This window comes from Falco peregrinus, chromosome Z, assembly GCF_023634155.1.
Source record: "Falco peregrinus isolate bFalPer1 chromosome Z, bFalPer1.pri, whole genome shotgun sequence".
In the NCBI taxonomy this organism is placed as follows: domain Eukaryota; kingdom Metazoa; phylum Chordata; class Aves; order Falconiformes; family Falconidae; genus Falco; species Falco peregrinus.
In genome coordinates, this window is record NC_073739.1 from 22,698,068 (window position 1) to 22,719,381 (window position 21,314).

A 21,314-nucleotide genomic window follows, 5' to 3' on the forward strand; every position below is an offset into this window, starting at 1 on the left:
CTTAGCTAAAGTTTCACCCTTGTCTGGAAATTGGAGGGGGTGACTGGTATGTTTCATAAATAGCAAGTACTGTAAGATATTTCATAAAGTCAAATAATTTCCTGTTTATAATTAGGAATTGTGAATGCAAGTTGTGTGTGCTGAGCATTGAAGCTTACTTAGTTTTGCTACTCTGGAATATAAACCAGGAGAAAAGTCAGCCAGAACTTTTTCACAAATGTGTACACTATGCTTTGTGGGTTTTTTTTTTTTTTTTAAGAAAGCAGGAGACATTATTTGTGCATGAAAGTACCACAGATACCCCACTGCCATAATTGTAATCTACAGCAGGTTTTTTTACAACAGTTTTGGGAAATATTGCTAAAAGTGTCTTGCTACGCTTGACTGCATAGCAGAAATCATGGGGAATACCCAAACGTAGTATATACAGAACACTGCTGCCATCACACAATTGTGTACACCACAACCCTGTGTGCCAGTCATTCACTCCAGAAACACGAAACACCAAAAAGGGACTGGAGAAAGAGTAGCAACCCAAGACTTTCAAAACCCAATCATCATTAATGGGAGACTTCCAGCTTGAAAGTGATGCTTCCATCTGGACATCCTTACCTGGCGTAACTTTGAGACTCTGAATAAATGAACGGGACTTTACCTGTGCTTTGGGCATGCCAGTAGCTTTACAAATAGTCAGTTTAAAAGATCTTTGCCATGGGCACTGCATAAATAATTTTATATACATAGGTATATATGTATATATGTTATCTATGTATGTGTATACAAACACATGTTAAACAAAAGCCCCAAGAAGATTTAAAAAACCCGTATCATACTTTATAACTTGTTTTCTAGGATAAACTATATTTTTAATTATTCACTTTAGAAATTGAAGCTGTCAGTGACCTTTTAAAATGACTATACATATACAGCACACTGTTAGATGAACATTGATTTTTTTCCCCCTCCACTGCAAGCAAAGTTTAGAGAATTAGTTTTCATAGTGAGAAATAATTAAGCTTCAATTTTGTTTCCTAAAAGTTTATAATTAGGCCTTTTGATTGTGAGCTTTTTTTTTTAGTTAAGTCCAAGTAACCGAGCAACTATGTGCAGAAATTAACCTTTTTATTATATTATATACTGCAGTAGTAAAGTTAGTTTGAAGTGCATGAATAAAAAGTTAGTGAAATTACAGGAGGAACAATCTAATGTAGCAATAATAGGTGCATTCACTGTGCATCTGAGAGGAGGAGGGGGAAAAAAAGAACTTTTTCACCATTTTGGCCTAAAATGTGATCAGGTTTCCAGGATTCTGACATCAGAACCCAGATAACACTGGTTAGAACGATAGGGCTTTACAATAAAAGCTAAAATATTGACCATATGATGGCAAAAAGTTTTTATTTTGTGGTTAACTTATTCTCTTCTAGCTACTCTCTGATGAAGTTGGTGGTGCTGTGGAGGATGATCTCCTTCTTCTTGACAAAGATCGTGATCGTTCAGCACTGTAGGCAACATGCTTATCATAATTTTGTATCTGAGCCTCAAGGAAATCCCTCTGTTGCTGGCTGATTGTCTGGCTAATCAGTCCAGGGAGAGCTTGAATGCTACCGATTAACGTTTCCAGTTTAGTTTCTAGAGTGACAATTCTCTTCTCAAAATCTTCGCTTCTTTCATTTAAGTCAGAAATCATGTCATACATGATGTTTTGAGTCTGAAAGTAGAAGGATGTAAACAAAGGTTTAGAGAGATCTTACAAATACTGTAACAAGCAGCATAACTCTACAAAGGTTTGTAAATGGTTTTGTGCTTCGCAAAAATCCCCAAGAATATGAATATTATAACAATATCTAGTCTTGTGAACTAGTTTTCATTGTAGACTCAGAATAAACTTTCTACTAAATTTGTTGAGCAGAAATGTAATATATTTTGAGTAGCACCTTAGCTGTCAAGGTCTAAATGGATTAGACAAAAGACAAGACCTCTTCTAGAAGTCAAGGTGCTTAGAAATGCACTTTGTGAACAGTCAGTTGTGTAAGCCACCAGCAGACCAAAGCCTCCAAAGCCATGACAGCCTTGACTCCCCTGTATTTCCTCTGGTTTTAAATACCTTCATTCTTCTAAGCAGAACACAAATGTTCATTTGCTTTCTCCTTAAACTGACTAGGTTTTCTTAAACTGGCTGTATTAAGAGTAGTTGGGTGGATTGTTTTTGAAATGTAGTGCAAAGAGTAAAAGCTCAGTTGTGTGCTTCTCTGCTTCTGCATTCCCCAATCTGTCTGCCCTCCATAAAACAGTATTTGGCTACAGCAAGTATATAGGGTGTACTTTAAAATGCCATAGTGGTCAGTAAAAATGTAATCCGAAACGTGTTATTCCGTTGCGACTTGAAACTGGTTACAAATAATGACTCAATTTCTTCCTCTGATAGACTGAGACTTCAGATTAGACAAACAAATTAAAACTGGATGTAAATCAGTAGAATAACTGGTTGAAGTTTATAAACTATCCAAAGGCAATGAAAATTAATTGAATGACTGACTGCCTGCAGTGTCAAGCACTTCAGCATCAGATGAGTGTCGATAACCCATTTCTCTGCCCACTGTTTCAAGATGCTAGCATAGCCCTTGATAGCAAAGCAGTCTACATTTAATAGTATCTGAAAAGTCCTTACCAGTTGCCAGGAGCATTAGACTGAAATGTATTTTCAGCAACTGTGGTTGTCAGGTGGTTCTTTAAAGCAAAAGGGGAATGAACACTGAATAATTTAATCTTTGCCTTGATACACTTTTAATTGAGGAGGGGTTTTAGGTACATGAAGAGGTGTACAAGAAACCCTTAGGAAAAGTCCATTAATGCCTCTAATGTAGTAAGAATGCTAATCAAAGTAACTGTCATATACTGAGGTCTAATGTGAAACCTGGAATGCTATCAGCTCAGCCCTCTAACTCTCTAGTTACTCTTTTATATTAATAAAAAATCCCAGCAACAACAGACAAGCCGTTTGCAACTGAACAGCCTCTTACCTCATCTCAATTGTCTTAAAAAAGATCCATAAAGTCTTATTATGTACTGGCAAAGTAGGCAGCTATTGTTCATTTAAAAAATTTAAACAAATGCAGACCTAAACCTACTTGTTCAAAGTCACTGCTACATAAGACAACAGGAATAGAAAACCAGAACCTCTAATTCCAGTCTGCATGAGAGCCTGTGTACTATGGTCCCTCATGGCACAGTCACTGACGCCGGACGGGAAATCTCTTCACTATGCAGCACTACACTACTACAGCCCACTCGCAGTTCAGCATTTACCAACACCACTGCAGTCACTTCAGGAGCTCTCAGAATCAGCCTCTGAATTCTTCAGTTGTACAAAAAAACCCCACCAAACAAACCCCCAAAATACAGTGCATTCAAATTCTGGCCAGAGCCATAAACAAGATGGTTTATTTAGTAGGTTTTACCACAAAACACACACATCTTTTCATTTTCTACAAATAAAAAACTCGTTAACAATATTTGCATGTATAATGCATAACAACTTCACTTACAAACTCTTCATTTTGAAAGGATGCATGTTAAAAGTAACAGTAATTTTCTACTAACCTTTGCCAGGTCCACCAAAGTGTTGGCTTGATCGTTCAGTTTCCTTTGTTCCATTTTTACACTTCTTAATCTAAAAAGTGCAATTTTAAGTCAGATTTTTTTGGTGTATGTGTCATCTTAGCATTTCTAAAAAGCATGCACAAAACTTATAAGAGCAAATACTGCATGGACAATGCCTTGAGTACTTTGTGTAAAGTCAGAATTGGTTATGTGCCTGCTACAATGAGAAGCATGCTTCTTCAACACCGCAATAAAGAAAGAGCAAGGAAATGTGATGTCCTTGAGAATACCACTTGCCGTGGTCAAAGTTGAATTCAAAAAGGGAGGTAACAATTTATCCAGGCTATATGAAAGAAAGCCAAAACATTCCTCAAAGCCTCAGTATCGTGACAAGTAGATATAGGAAGAAACATAGAACAACTGATTTTTGTCATTAATGTTGTATCAATCAAGAATCTTCCCATGCCTACATGACTAGATACAGGTATTAGCCCTGTTCTGTCGGAAATGGACTGGGTTAGCAGGTGTTTGAACCTGATGGAAATACAGTGATAAGTGAGTTTCTCATTACTTTAAATAGAACTTCCATCTGACCAGCAGCTAAATAACCAACTTACTTGCCAATACATTTGATTTTCTTACATAATCGTGAATCTAAATATGATTACATTTTAAACTTACATTAGACATTCCTTTTCAATGCATGATTTAAATTATAACATTGAAAAACTATGAAGCAGCAACAAGGGTATGTTTTTCTCTTTCAAGCCTATCTGTCTGCATCATTATTAGTTATGTGCATTCTTTGAAAGATATATACATGACCCTTCTTACATGTTCCCTGAAACAAAGCCCATGTTTTTCAGGTTAACTACTAAAGGGGTGGTTTGTAGATGCAATGTTCACAAACAAGCGATTTCTCCCTTAAGTGCAAGTTATTTGTTCAACATTTCCCAACAGAGGAATACTTGGAATTCCAATGACTTTTCCTGTGGCTGTTCTAAGCAGGAAATAGCATTTTTCAAAACCAACATATCAGTTTTAAGCTATGTGTGATGAGATGCCATGCAGCCTACTAGCATGTAGGGCCAACCAAACCAACCATTTGGTTAGCTGTCAAATGAAAATATGTTTGGCAGCATTTTGTGGCAGGTGGATTGCGAATGCATACACTGCCTGTTTTTCAGGGAAGGTGTTACTTAGAAAACTAGTTTAAAGAAAGTCTTCTTGAAGATATTCCAAAATCAGGAAGTTTTTGTTCCTGTCTTTAGATACCAAGCATTTCCTTTTGTATCTAGTCTAACCACCATGAGAAAGTAAATTGTGAAGAGTGAAATAGCTTTTAACACACATGGAATTAACTCTGTTAAGGTAGAAATCAATTGTTCACATAAAAATGACATGCTGGTGGCTTGTTACTGGAGCGTCATATGCTCTTCTTCCCCTAGAGACTTCCTTCAAACCACAACATAAATGCGGACTGTAAGAATGGTGCTTTCAGGGGCAGGTGTCTCCCAGGTATGGAGCTATATCATTACAGTCTCAGAACAGAATAATTACTCAAAGGTAAGCATGAAATAATTTGACTGAGGAATGATAACTCTAGTGTTTTGGTGCGCAACTCTCAAGTAATTTGCAGAATATGTGTTTTCTGCTTTTCTGAAGATTCACTGACTCATCTGTTTGCCAGTTAGTTTTTGAATTTTAAAATTTCAAGAAATCCATTGTTATTGTAGCAACACAAGTACCAGTGACATCAACATGATAATGCCCCATGTTAATCAACCCAATACCTATCACAGACTGTAAAAATGTATCTCTAGGTAATGGCAAGTCTTTAGCTGCAGCAGCCAGATTTAACAAAAGCTGTCAGACTTTCATTCCTAAATTCATTAAGAGAAAATATGAAACATCTTGATTTTATGAACTTCACTTATCACAGCAAAAGATCATGATTCTGGATTGTGTTTCCATGGCAGCAATCAGACCACTGAAGTTCACAAATATAGACTATTTATTGCATGCAGACAGTGGTAAATTCTGCAAATTTAGAAAGGAACAGCTTATACAACTTACTTCCGAGCTCTATTTTCATTTTGTTGAAATAAAAAGACAAAACAAAAGAAAAGAAACTGTAAAATATACTAAAACAACCAAATGAGCACAGTGGGCTCGATTCAGCAAGTGGAAAGTCCTAGGGAATTGCTACTTCTTTGAGGTGGAGTCTAACTCGCATTCATGATGAAGAAACCTGTAATAGCTGCAAACCTTTCCATTAACTATTATCTGTAGATTTTCTTATTCATACAATACACAAAAGGCCTTTTAATAGTATCATTCAGAGTGATGATTTCACCTTCATCTTACTTGGTGTGCATGAGAAACAAAAAAGACCCAGACCAGCTGAAGGCAGTTTAGAGCTGTGACCGTGAGTTTGAGACTGCTACCATGATCTGCTCTGGCTTCTTGTATGAAACTGTCCCTGAAACTTCACTCTTTTTATTTCGGTCTTTAGTGAAATAGTTGGAAAGGCGAAAGGAGGGGAAACAATAAAAATCTAAGAATCCAGAAGGATAGAAATGAGCCGTATACTACCATGAGTCACTTGAGTAAAGTTCGAAGATGTAAAGGGAGAAAAAAATCATTTGCACTCATCTACTCCACTACAGCCAAGAGAAAGCAAACTGCTAGAGCAATGTTTTCATCCATGGCACATTCTTCAGCATATTGAGAAAATTATCCTTTTTTTTTTCTTTTCTTCTTTTTATTACACACAAAAGTTTTGGGAATGGGATGCAAAGTGCTAAAGAACAGAGGGAAATGCATTATTAACATAGCTGTTCAAATTTTGGCTGGCACAGCTAGGAAAAAATTACTGCTGCCACCTTCTTCACCCCTGCTCATTAGTGAATTTTTAAGGCAGGTGCAGAGTAACACTTCCTATCCCGTGAAGCTCTTCTGGTCTTGACTGATATATAAAGCTGCAGATCGAGCCTGCTGTGCTTTTTAGATTCTTCTCTGAACATGTGCACGCACACAAACACACACAGACACACAAAATAAATAGCAAAGTTAAAATATTAAGGAATAACCTTTGCAATCAAGGATTCAAGTCCAGCAAAGGATGCACAGGACGTGCCATCCTCTATCCCAGAACCCCTGCCACTCCTCTCTGCCTCCCAATGTTTTAATCTAAGCAGGATGACCAAACTGGGAAAACATACTTCATATAATCACATAAAAATGCCTTAACTTTTGTCATCTTTATATTCCTTCAAGTATTTCTGCAATATCACAGTAACATTTAATCCTGCAATTTTGCTAAATACAATATAGTGATAAAGGTTTATAGACTACTTCATATCTTAAGCTTAGCTGCCCATTGCTTTAAAACATTGCTATGAAACAGAGAAACAATGACTGTTAGCCTAGATTTATTAATAGGAAACATGATAACCTGACCTTTCCTTCCCATTTTTCCTTCAAGATGACACATAGGTTTCTTTTTTCATGATGGATGCTTCCCTTGCATCTCCCACAGGTTGGATCAGACACAGACCCACACTCAAAAGCTATCAAGACATCAGTTTGAAATTAAACTTACTCAGTTTATCTACATCTCCCCAGTATCTCGTGGGAACTAATTTCATAGACTGCACAAACAGCTGCCTCAGGCTGGATGGGGACATCGAATATAGCAGACAAATAGTGGCATGGGTCCTGACTATTCTTCAAGAAGAATGTGTGGTTCCTGGGAACAGAAGTCTCTTTTTTTCTCCATGTAGTCTAAAGAAGGGTAACTGAATCATTGTGCAACTCTGCTGGTTTTGATGTACTTTATGGCAAATATGTATTATGAATTTTAGATAAATACTTATTGTCTGGCAGTACTGTAATTCAACTTAATCCTAACACTGGTTACAGTTATCTGGCTTGTTTTCAATTCCTTAAGGTTTCAGTAGATGGGAAGAACCCATCTCAATCACGCTAGAGGTGCTCAAAGGTCACACACAGACTGTTGGCATATACTCTCATTTTCTAGGATGGATGCCAGGGGTCATAACTGACATACCAACATTCAATTTTATGCACTGAGAATATGTGGTAGAGAGAGGCAACCAATGGCTGTTGGCCTGTACAATCACACTTGATGCATATTCTTTTCATTAAACACTACATACATACTCATAGGCTCTCTTATATCACATAATTATTTTATTTAATTAATTTAAATTATTAAAATAAATCTATTAATGCTTATACAAATTATATAAAAATGTATAAATTAATTTATTAAAACAACTACTACAAATGAAACTTTTTCATTTTCTTCTGTCTGTTGTAGCTTGTATCTTACTACCTGTAACAACAAAGGACAGTCTCAGTGGCAAAAGACAAGAATAGTCTTACATAATTCAAGAAGTGTGGGAAACTTCTAAAAAAAAAGACAAAAAAAGTTTTATCTACCCCATACTGGACATACACAGCCAGTACACTTCTTAATTTTTCCACAAACAGGTAACAGAGTAAAACTACAGCTTTGCCTTAGAGAAAAATCAACCTCCAGAGCAATGTTCTATGAAGCAGGGGAGGTGGGGGGACAAGGGAGAGGGCAGGATGCAACACAAGGACTAAGAGTAACTATGCGGGAGAGGGAAACTAAGAGAGAGAAAACACCTGGAGAGGAAAACCACAGCAAAATAGTACTTACTGATGAATAGCTTGCAAGAATTTGCGTTGATGTTTCCTTACTTTCGCATGGTCTATCTTTTTAACCAGCTTTGTGTTTTTATAAATTAACCATGTTTCCCTGAGTACATTGGCCGCTGCATTTTTCACCTGTTTAATGAAAGAAAAACACCAGGCTGACAAAAGTACCATTGTGCCATGTTTTCTCTTTTCTGGTATAAACTCTTGCTGAAGCACTTAACAGCCTTGCGTAACTGTGGGAATTGGGTACATCAGGAACCTGCGGCACTGAGGGCAGAAAGCAATAAATGGACCAAGGGGACTGCTGAGCAATTTCTGTGTTACTTATAAATGTGACACTGGGACCAGCTCTCTTTGCATTGGGGAATAATTTGTCCCTCTTTAAACAGTTAGCACCATTTGGTGTTTATGGCAATATAAATTACAGTTAGGAAACACCAGTGCATTATCTGTATGATAATTAATTATATGTATTTAATAGGATCATAACATTTCTTTCATTCTTGTTTGATGATTGGTACCTCTTCTCTTAGCCATTTAACAGACTTTAAATTTCCAGAGCTGTTCGAACATACTTTCATTTTTCTTTGAATTTTTATTCTTGTTTATTTTTTACCGTTCTCTGAGAAGATAAAAAAAAAATTGTCAATTAATGTGGCCTGTGTTCTATTTCGTAACTGCTTTGAATTTTTTTTTTGAAATGAGGTTTTCCCTACATTGTTAAAGGTTAGAGTACCTACAGTTCCTTCTTAGGCCCTCTAAAATTTTCAAGAATGCTTGAAAACAACTGACAAAGAATTTCAATGCAAGGTTGATTAATGACAGAACAACTAGGTTACTTGCAAAGGAAAACTGTCCTTATTATTCGTCTTTATTTTCTCTCTCTTTGACTTTATATCATGCCAGTCACTGTAGTGTCGGAGCTAAGTCAATGTCTAGGTAAAGGCATCGCAGGAATGTCATGCAGTAGCTCTTCCCAGAAAGCGGTCCCCACCTTGTACCTGTAGAATTGTTGGAGAACGTTGGTTCTGACTTCAGTGGAAGCACAATCGCATTTTAGAGACCTCCACACAATCTCTACCCAGTGCTTGCATTTCCGCAAGGTATGGCTATCATCAAGCTGTGGGAAACCTCTCTAGTATCTGTGTAACTAATTTGTGACCTAACATGCATCTCAGATTTGTTTGCTTGTTTGCTCTTCATGTGATTTGAGTTTCATGGCTTTGAACCTACCAAAGCAGCACTTGGATACAGTATTAGACTGATATTTAGATTTAGATGAAGGATAACTAAATAAAGTAACCTTTAAAAGACACAAATGTACACTAGACTCAAAACCTGGCCAATGTTTACAAAACTTTTTTCCATCCTGAAAGACATTCTGAGCTCAGCTGTCAGATTAAACTAGAAAAGTGCCTGTGTTAGGAAGGAACAAATTGTTGTCTACGGTCTACTGTCAACAAGACCTTAACTGACTATAATAGGAGTGTAGATATACAAGCTTAGATAGACATCTCAAGTCACCTTTTATAGCTTTATAAGAACTGCCTTCCCACTCATCCTTAGTCTTTCCCCACTCTGACTGCTTAGGGGAGGTACAACCTGTTAGTGGTGACCAGCACAGAGACGAGGGAGCCAGCACAACCATAGCGGTGTACTGATGTGTCCTGGACACCAGCGCATAGAGACGTGACATGGCTTTCCACAGCAGAGGACCTGTGGCAGCACACCACTGCGCAGAGCTGTACCGAGGCAGCCAACCTCCTTCCTTCTGGAGCAGAACCATGGCTTCCAGCTCAGGCATCAACATCCCTCTCCTCGTGTCAGCAAGGACAGGCTCTGCTGAGGTCCTGTGTAAGGACCTTCCCCCCCATACTGGCTCTTCTCAATATCGAAGAGTGAAGAAGTTGAGAGGATTGCGTAGCTCCTACTCATTTGCTTGTTCCCTCAACACTGACCTGTTTATTTCAATAAAGGATTTTTATTGCCTTGTTTGCTGCATTATTTCATTTTCCAAAATGTTATTACAATTTAAATTATATTTCATATGGACTTTTAAAAAATACATTTTATGAATTCCAATGATTTATAAAAAGGTTTTGAAATAATCTCTTCTAAAAATATTATCTACATAGATCTTCCAAGGCACTTCAGTACTGTGTGCCACTAAGTGATCCTCGTGTTGAGTACACAAAGCAATTAAAAAACCTGTCTCACTCAGAAACTATGAAAGTCTTTTTCTTAAGAATGTCCTTCATAGCTTTAAATTCTTGTGTATAACAGGCATTTCAACAATTTAGGTACAAAAATGTCATATGTTCTTCTCACGTGCTGCATGAAAGTTTTTGTAGTTTAATATAATAGTCTTTAGTTTCACAGCATTTAGCTGTTGGTTATATCAATTATCTTCCAGCTGTAAGGGCCCCTCATAGAAGAATATTCCAATCCTCCAAATCTGTTGAGAATTCATGGTTGCCTCAATTCAGAGAAAAGCTCAAGGCATTCGACTCCTTCTCCTTGCAAAATCACACCCGTGGAAAATGTTCAGTAGATCAGAGCAAGAGACTATTTAAAACAAATACAGAAATAAATTAACACACATTTCCTTTTCAGTTGCAAATATAAAGTGTGACTTACTCTTTTAGTTAGCTGGGTGTCCATCATGAAATTATGCACATGTTTTTCAGCTTTGGTAAGTTCTAACTTCCTTGCCACCACAGCTACCACCAGTGCAGTGCACCCAGCACCCTGAAAACAATAAAATAAACCCTCAAGATGTTACTGCTGCACTTTGCAGAGTTTTTAGTGGAAGTTTCTCCTTTGCTGTAGAAGTCTGACAGGCATCAGGTGATTCATCCCTGGTAAATAGAGTGAACACGTTACAGCTATTTCAGTTCAGAGTAATAGGAAAAGTTAGTAATTACAGGCTGGTAAACTGTCAGGGCGTCAAAATAATTAGTGAGCAGCAACATTTAAAAGTTCTGCTTTTTTTCTGCAGGGGCTGAAAATTTGAACACATCCCATTTCTAGTGCATAAACAAAGGGGGTGATCAAAACAACTTTTAAACTCCAGAATATTAGCAAATAAATGCAGAGTACCTGTTCTTAACTAGTGTCTCAAGGTTACAGCAAGTGCTAAAGAGGAAATAAGATTAGATTAGTATTTAGCATACAGAAAAAAAAGAAAAAAAATCTTAGGATTTTCTGTAGGGCCTAAAAATAATAATAAGTTTAGTATTTAATCACTTTAGTATACTTCCCTGTTGTTCTCCAAGTCCTTCAATGATCTTTTCCTATAGTATTTCTTCTTGTCTTACTACCTTTTAAAACAGCACACATACACAAGAACATTTCTTCAAAACGTGGATGGAGAAAATACCAATTTTCTCATCTGTGCTGTGTGTATGTATGCATATGCATGTACATATACAGACACGTGTGTTCACATCAGGCCAAAGCCAGTATGTGCCTGTCCCTCTGAAACAACACTGCCTTTATCAGCATCACAAATTGAGACTCTTAGTGGCGGGGAGGAAAGAAAACCACGTAATGAGCAGGAGTGTCTATTATGCACATCTAGAGGTATAGCTTAGTTTACACTATTTATAAATTATGTTACCTTAGTCTTTTTCAAAAAAAAGCCCAAATCTTTACAAGTCCTTTCTAAAAAAAACCATTAAATAATAAAAATAACATAAAATCTAAAAAAACCCCATTAAATAAAAAGTAACATTAAAAACATTATATGAGGCTGTGTTTCTTGCAATTTCACCCAAATTGCACCTGTCAGTTACCCTCCAGTATAAAGCAATCTCCTGTTGCACACTGAAGCTTACATTTAATTTACATTTGCAAGGCTTTCTTCCACTCTTTCTGTATTTCTCCCATTAATTAATTCTCTCTCCACCCCCCACCTTCAATTGCCTTACTCTCTTCAGAAAAATCCAGAACAAATCTCTGAATCTAGCTTCCAAAATACAAATTCCATCAATAAACACATAAAGACTGCAAAATAAATTAACTCATTGAAAACTCTTATTCACATAGTGTTCTCAAAAAGATGAATCTGCTCTCTCTGCTTACCTACTGAGAGACCCAATGAATTTTGGAAGTGTCTCACATAAATTAATTCTCCATTTCCCTGGGATATTGTTCAAAAAAATACACCTGGTCCCTCACAAAACATCTAATTCTCTACAGTTAGTTCTCACCTATCAAAGGTCCTATCCCCAACAGCCCTCAACATTCCTTTGCATGAGTCCACTGTAATTTTGCTGCACTTCCCTCTTCTCTCCTGTCCTCAATACTAAAGCTTTCCAGTTTTGCTGTTCTTTCTCCCTCTGCTCTCCAGCCCTGTGTTGATAGAAGTTTGTGGAAATTTACTTAAAGCCTTGCACTCTCCATAACATGAATCAAAATGGGGCTACAAGTTCCTTTGCTTCTCCAGATCCTGCTGAGAGTTAAAAGGGAAGAAGACAGCCAATGCAGCCTAAGGCTAAGCACTTCAGATATCCTCCAAGCCTTCTGAGGACTGCTACGAAGGAGATGCTCTACCATATGCCCTACCTCCCCTGAAAACAGACAGCTTTCCTTTGGTCTCCTTCCTGCGAAGGAGGGAAGTGCTAATAGGCAGAAGACTTCTCTGCGGGCAAATAAACAAAGAAATGATGACCCCATACAATAACAAGAACACGAAGAGAAAAGCAGACAGCTTTTGGCTCAGTATGTCAGCATAGCTGGGGTCAGACATTGATTTAATGACATACCTTGAGTTCTGCCCGCTTACAGCAAGAACGCTAAAACGTAATGAGATTATTAATACAGACACCACTGGCACAGTGGCGCAAAACTGATACATAAGCCAAGTTACCAGGGGGGAGAAATATAGATCCCCTTCCACGCCCTCACAGAAAAGGCTAAATAAATGCTGACAGACAAAAGGAGTTGGTTTGAGCTGAAATTATTCCAGTCTTTGCAATTAACTTCCATGCTTTTTTTCAGAGTGGCACAGCAGTTATGAGGGCCAAACGCTGTCAAAACCAGTAGCTTTTATCTCACACAACAGACGCTGCCTGCAGCAGCAGAGGACTGTCACTGGCAAGCTATGACAACCACCTCTATGGTGTATATGCACTCCTGTCTTCCTTATCTCCAGGCCAGCTTACTGCAACAGCAATGTGTTCTAGATTCAGGTTATCCCTGTTGGCTTTGTGGGATCTGATGGGATCTCCAGTTGTGGGATCTGATGGGATCTCCAGATACAAAAAATGAGGTCTTTTAGCGTTTCTGCAAAAGAAGGAAGTATTATACTATCTGCATGTTTACATTTCACAGTACCTTGAAGGAAAACAAATTATGCTCATTCCTTAAACAACTAACAGCTTACAGAAATGAGACTGAAATTCCACTTGAAGTACATGATGATAATTAATATTTTATGTTACAGTGCTCTGCACTATTATATGGCTCCCCTAAAGATCTCAGCATCCATAAGAATACTAACGAAGTGAGAATTATGCAAACTGCAGAAATGAAATAGAGGCAATACAGTTACTTTAAAATGGTAGCATTGTAAGCATCATATTATGCCATGCATATCCTGATTCACATGAAAATCAGTAGCTCAGGTTTTTTTCTTATATCAATACTGCATAATGCAGCAGCCACTTCTTTATTAAAAAGACTTACACTAAGCAAAAGCACCATAATTATTTCAACTGCATGATGGGCCCTTTTGAGAATGAAATTCTAAACCCTCTTGTATTTCATTACTGCATTTTATAATTTCCAGCATTATTCTTTTTATCCTATTTTGAAGTAAATAATAAACTAAATCACTACTTCAAGTTCTTGCTTAACTGCCAGGGTAATGATATCTACATCCTGGTTTTGGCTGGGATAGAGTTAATTTTCTTTTTAGTAGCTGGTACAGTGCTGTGTTTTGGACTTGGTATGAGAATAATGTTGGTAACACACTGATGTTTGAGTTGTTGCTAAGTTGTGCTTACTCTAAATCAAGGACTTTTCAGTTTCCCGTGCTCTGCCAGTGAGCAGGTGCACAAGAAGCCAGGAGGGAGCAGAGCCAGGACAGCTGCCTGAACTAGCCAAGGGGATATTCCATACCATAGAATGTCATGTTCAGTATATAAACTGGGGGGAGTTGGCCAGAAGCTGCTAATCACTGCTCAGGGGCAGGCTGGGCATCTGTCAGTGCGTGGTGAGCAATTGTATTGTGCACCACATTTTTTTTCTTTTTACCTTGGGTTTTATCTCTCTCTCTCCCTCCACTCTTCATTACAATTATTATTGTTATTTCAATTATTAAACTGTTCTTATCTCAACCCACAGCTTTTAACTTCTTCCAGTTCTCCTCCCCATGCCACTGGAGGGTGGAGCGGGAAATGAGCAAGTAGTTGTGTGGTACTTAGTTGCCAGCTGGGGTTAAAACACGACAATATAATGCAAAGAAAATGAAAAAGGCAGGAATGTATATGTTTTCAAGTATCAAGGCAGTAATCAATTCTATTTGGAATTTGCACTCCTCGGTCAGCCCCCTGTCCACCTCTTGCATTACAGAGTTATTGTAGTGTATTTTGGCTTGGAAAGCAGCCTGATTTTAAAGGCACTTGTGACTTCCAGTATGTCAAAATTTGAGGAAAAAAAGAGAATGAAAGAGTATTCACAACGTTCCCTCATCAGTCCACTGCAGCTTTAGCTAGAGAGAGAGAAAGACAGGTATGAAAGCCACCAACCTCCACCCTATTGAATAGTCCATTCAAGGTGTGGATACAGTCAAAGATGGAAAAGCAAATGTCATATTTCAATGAATTAAAAAATTACCAGTTTGTGCTAGTTAGCAAATGTTCATAACTATGTACATCAGAACCTAAAGGTTTCACAAGAAAGGGGAAAAGTGGCTAATGAATTTAATTAATTTATGCTGACTATTCAGATTTTCAGTTGATTTCAGGTAAACTGGGAAAACAGACAATTCTGCTTTCACAGTTTCTCAAGGTTACATAATTCTTTTTCTATCCAGAAAAGTTTGGTGTGTTCACATGAAATGAAGCATTAAACAGTTATAAGGTCTGCGGACAGTTCAGACGCAAAAAAGCTGACCTGCTTCAATTTTTCTGTTTTCCAGAAAGCATGTACAGGCTGAACAAACTTACCTACTAAACCGGGAGAAGCCCTTAAAGATCAGAGATTTAAAAATAGGCTTCTCTAAAACAAGACAAGGACTCTGCTGAGTAGCTCAGCAATGCCTATTTCCTATTTGCAAAGACGTGAAGATGAAGCACATAAATCTTATCCTGAATGCACAGTATTTCTTGCTTGATATGATGTGTGTATTAGTCTGCAGTAAAAGTAAAAAGTCTGCAAACAAACATATGACACATCCTCAGTCTTTTAAATGGGCAAAGCAACAAACACTGGACTGTACAGTGGCATCAGATCTCTGATGGTGAGGTAAAACTTGCATTTGTGAGCAGTACAGTCTTGAAGTGTAAGGTTTACAGCCATTTACACTGGACAGAACTTCCCTTAACTGTTTAGCTGCTGTCCTGTATGAAAACACTCTGATGGATCTGCAAACAACTTTAGGACATTCCTCATATCTTTAATTCTAAACATGCTGCTCCTGTTCAGGACAAAGAATCACACCTTAAGTGCAAATGCTCACGCATGTAAGCAATAGTCCATGGAAGCCTTCCTTCGGTACCCTCTTTGATGTAGTCTCTGAGTTTCCCTGGTAGATATAAGTGTATGTGGGTATTTGAATCACACATGTATGTGGGTACTTGTTAAACACTAGTAGGCTAATTATTTTCTCTGTTATACAAGCCTAAACAATGACCGATATTAGAAAAATGAATGGAAGAATGGACTAAGTTGAGTGAAAAGATAAAATGGCTTTTTGACATCAAAGCCACACTATTTAAAAACAGCCAGAGAAGAAAGGTTAAATTCATTGTATTTTAAGTTATACTTTAAAGTTAGCAACCAAACAAAATGTTTAAACATACACTCCAGAACAAAATAACTATTACTTGGTGTTATCTTTCCCTTTACCCTTAGGCACCATAAACTGCAACTTTCCCTACCTGTCTGCACAGTGTCTCTTCTTGGCACTTAGTTCTGCACTGTTGCAAGCTTCCTTTCATCGACTTTAACAAAGCAATGAAAGCTTTTAGCGGTATCAGAGATTGGTGCAAAGGTGATTTTCTTTGCCTGTCATTTTTACTATGTCACTCTGCTTTGCATCCATCTATTCCCTTCTTTGTGGCATTACATATAGAATATTTTCTCTCAGTTGCAGTATTTTACGACTTCAGGCTCTTCCATCTCATGGGTTCAAGCTCTTCTATGCCAAAAAAGTATCATAGAACTACAGAATCACAGAAGCATTTAGGTTGGATAAGACCTTTAAGATCAAGTCCAACCATTAAGCCTGGACTGACAAGTCCATCACTAAACCATGTCCCTAAGTGCCACATCTACATGTTTTTTAAACACCTCCAGGGATGGTGATTCCTTTGCATCTTCTCTTGACTGAGGAAAAGCTCTCTGGAAACATGTACTAAACTAATTTATAGTTTTCTTTCAAATTCCTCCCCTTTAGGATATTACTTACTACAAAGCATAGCAAAACCAGTGAAGGTACTTAAGATTCTGGTGTGCCAAGATCACTTGTTTTGATCCTACCTAATGCCTCCTTGTTCCCCACTCTCTGAGCTATATGTAGATGGCCAACTCTTCAGGAATGTCACACTATATATTTCTACTCTCTTTATACAGCACTAGTATCAATAGGATCAGGTGTTAAGAGTCCTGAAGTGCTACAGGAATATAAGTAACAATAAATATAGATGGTAGGTCTGTACTAACCAATGATACTGTGCAGATCACAGTACTAGACCCGACTCTGCCTTTTTTCTCCTTCAACCCTTCCTGTGGCTACGCATCAATATACTTACTACATACTAATACCCGCTGAGATGCCTTTAACAGTCTAATCCCAGCCCTCTGTCCTCTTCACCAATGCAGCCCACCCTGAGCCTTCTGCTGTTATCACCAGAATCACCAGAAGAAATCCGACTAACATAAAGCTACCACAGAGAATTTTACATAATGGTAAACCACAGCAGATATAGCCATGGTAGCTAGATAAGAAAGCTGGTGTTGCCCAGCGTATCTGATGAGGGTGAGGCTATGAAGTTTGAATCAAGACCATGCCTTTCCTACTAAATGCTAAGGCTGAGGGTTCCCACTGGTGCAACACACACTGACTGCAAAACTGCAGGGTCAGGCTTCAGTGAAGCCTGGCATTTAGCTCCATCATTCTGGTAAAGGTCCAGTTTCAATGATAATCAAATAGAGGTGCTTGCAACTCTTTAACTAAAGTTATCTAAGGCAAAGAATGGTTAGCCCTGGCTGATACGCTGCACTGTAATCAGCACTAGGTCCGCAGAGAAGTCCTGTACTCCTCTAAGTAAACAGCTCTGGCATTTCCACTTTGTTCTTTCTTTGGCAAGGTTCCAAAACACCTTTAAAGGTCAACAATGAATTAAGCTATTTCTGCACCTGCCTGGAGGTCATACATGTACCTGGGGGGGTACTACTGGTGACAAAGGAAGCAACACTGTGTATCAGTGTCTCAGCTGAAAGTCGCCTGGCAGCTTTGGTTTACTGGACTGGAAGTGAAATGCAGTCTTTAGTGCTGTAGTTGTCACAAAAATGTCCTGCTATACTTGCCTGTAGCTGAAAGAAGGCTGTTGCCACATTTCTTGCTCACTTCCCTTGGGATCCACTGAGGGAGAGAGAAGGTCCGCTTTGCAGACATATGGTTCTGGTGGGAAATTTAGCTCTGCACCAGAAGGGCACAGCATTCCTCCTGCTGCTCTGCATAAAATGAAAATCCTGTAAGAATTTAAACAGGTATTTTGTTCATTAGGCTCTCTAGAAGGTGGACTTACAGGACCACCAGGGGAGGGGGAGGAAAAAAAAAAAATCTTGCTTGAAGTAAAAAAAACCCTCACCAAAACAAGCAATGCAAAAGTTGAGGGAGGAATCCATCCACGAGACAAACAGAGGCTGGGGAAATGGTGGTGTGTCAATGTGGCTTTGCATTTGTCATTGCTTACTGGGAGAGATGTGTAACCTCGCAACACTGAAACAAAACAGGGTGAGTAACAGGACAACAACTATGCCATCTCAGGCAAAAAGCTACCCTAAAATAGTTTTGCATTATTTATACTTTCATATATTCAATATATGCTTGGCTACGGTTGTCTTCAGTGGAGTTCAGTGGAGTCTTCAGTGGAGTACTGTGTCTGTACCACAGTTAGAATTTTATTGCATATATATATATATATGTATATATATTGCTTCTAATCTATCTATCTATCTATCTATCTATATTGCTTCTAATCTATACAACAGCAGATGAGAAGATTCCTTTACTTCTAATAAGTCCATAAGGTTTTTAGCAATGTTGCACAAATGAAAATTACTAAGAGCACTGAATGTAATATACAAATATGAAATTGGTTATATACTCTCAGGCACAGTAATAGGTAGTTGTAGTGGAGGTGAAGTAAACTTAATTCTTGAGTAATGCAAGCTGGGTACTAGGGAAGGCTTCTGGGAGAGCACAGAAAATGATTTACAAATGAAGACAATCTCTCTTCTACAGGGGAACCTATAAATGATAGTAGTGTTAACTCAGAGAAGCCCAAGAATTTAATGCACCTTGGTGGCTGGGCTTCTGGAAAACTATCAGTGGTTGTAACAGCTAGAACCCCCCTGGAGATCAACAGTTTCTGCCAATGTGCAAAAAACCTTTTGCTGTGCGAGGAGGTGAGATCTGATTTCACTAACCAAGGAGGTCCAAGCCTACAAGGCTGAGGGGAAATGTTACTTTAGTAATTCAAGATGAGAGCTACCGATGATGTTCTTGTCCAACACTTGTGTTGTAAATACAAAAGTTCCATGAGAATATGTGTAAAAGTGTATTAAAATTGCTGTATTCAATCTAAAGTTATTACATGTGGGTTTTTTGGGTTTTTTTGGTTTTTTTAAAAAAGCAGAAGTTTTGCTGTAACAGTTGTCAGTAATGGTCATATCTCTGTCAAAAAAGTTATCACACGACTATTGCTGTTCATTCCAGCCAGTAACTGCCCTTCAACTTGCTGAAATGCATCTGTAACTCCCAGCTAGACCTAAGTGGGAAACAGTTCCCCTGTCCTCTGATGCTTCAAAAACTTCCCTGCTCTACTGGTATGAACTGAAGACCTTCCCAAGGGAGGCTTTTTTCTTAATTTTTCTAATGCTAAAAAGAGGGTTACACCTGCCAGGAGATTCCAGTTACTCAAATTGAGGTAGAGCCTCTGCCATTCTCTCACATTTCAGATCGCTGCCCTAAGCACCACTACTTCATGGACCATTCTCTGGAGCTTCCCAACTTGATTTTGATAATTTATTTGTCTTTACATTAGAAATTTCACCCCAACAAGCGACCGCCATAAAATAATCCCAAAATGTGCTCCTTCTGAAAGTTTCCATTTTGGCAATCTGGTGTGCTGGAACAACAATAGTAGAGGAGCTGAAGAATTTCTGAGAAGCCCAGCTTCTAACAGTTTCAACTCTTAATAATTCAAGCATCATTAACTGCCTTCTTCATACTACATCTCTGCTTGATACACTGTCCAGTTACATTGTATTGTGGTAGAAGGAATAAACACAATCTGTTATGAATCCTGATGCCACTTATTATTGAATTCTCAGAACCAGCTGAATTAAATTCTACCATATATCTGAGACATGGACCCAAATGCTGCCAATTTGCATGAAAAGCTTTTCAGATTTTCCTGTACCCTCAGGGAAGTAAAAATTGCGCTGTGTTCTAGATTTGTGAAATTCCTCTGGTAAGCTTCTTATTCAGAAAACTATTTACCACATTGCTCTGACCTTTTACCGCCAGATATTAGAAATGATAGAAATATTATAGATTCTTGATCAATATGCAAAATGTTCTAGGTAAACCTTTAAACAGGAATACAATCTATTATTCTTTTACTGTTATTACAAAAAAATGAGTTGCTTCTGCCAGTCAACCATACCTATCTGCCCACAAAGCAGCCTATTAAACACACCTTTTCAGCTCTTTGAGTGTAATTCAAAATACATTTCTGTGTTTCATAAACAATTACATGTTTCTGCAACTCTTTACTTTTTCTTACAATGTAGTAACTATGTGCAGACTTCCACAAGGACATTAAAAGCGGCAGCATGACAAGCTTTAAAATCAGATCTGATTCATTTTTGATTCATGATTTAGAACTAAGAAAACTACTATCCCTAAGGCCATATTGTACCCATTGACTGCATCGTGACCACGCCAAAAATTCAGCTACATGAGTGGTGTTCAAATCCTGTAGTTAAAAGGTGCTACTTAAAACATTTCCAAGAGCAACATCTAATCTTGTCCACCTTTATGATGTAAATTTAAGAAAACTTCCCTAATTTATTTGGTTCTTCCATCGGCTTAATGATCTCTTTGGAGTTCATTTCAATAACAGAAGCATTTAAGCAGCACTTTCAGCATTAGAGGCAGACACTGAAATAACAGCTATTTAATTTAAAGCAATTTTCATACAAGCTATAGGCAACCATCCTGTGCATCACATGACAGGACAACTACAATCATCCATTTTATTGTAGCAACATAGGTTTGACCTGCTAGTTCTGCATGTCTGCTTCTAACTGTTGGCAGTTGGTTCTGCAGAAGATTCTGCATCCTCAGCTTTGCATCATATAATAAATGCACTAGTTCATCACATAATGCTGGATGTAAAAGGAAAAGACTCCTCAAACCTTGCAACAGAACCTTGCATTTGGAATTGGAAGAATGGATTGCCATTATTTTGTCTTGCATAGGTACACAAGCTTATAAAGATCTGTAAAAGTTATCTACCCCACAGTCAGTAATTATGCATCTT

General features: G+C 38.0%; 1 protein-coding gene across 1 annotated transcript in view; it reads right to left on the minus strand.

The window, feature by feature from the left end:
* Positions 1-289: 289 nt before the first annotated feature.
* Positions 290-21,314, minus strand: part of KCNN2 (potassium calcium-activated channel subfamily N member 2) — a 78,817-nt gene continuing 57,792 nt past the window's right edge. Inside the window, exons 6-9 of the mRNA XM_055791484.1 lie at positions 10,951-11,061; positions 8,315-8,442; positions 3,604-3,673; positions 290-1,711 (exon numbers count right to left, since the gene is read on the minus strand). Coding sequence (XP_055647459.1) covers positions 1,424-1,711; positions 3,604-3,673; positions 8,315-8,442; positions 10,951-11,061 — 597 coding nt within the window. The 3' untranslated portion in view covers positions 290-1,423. The remainder of the gene's footprint in view (positions 1,712-3,603; positions 3,674-8,314; positions 8,443-10,950; positions 11,062-21,314) is intronic.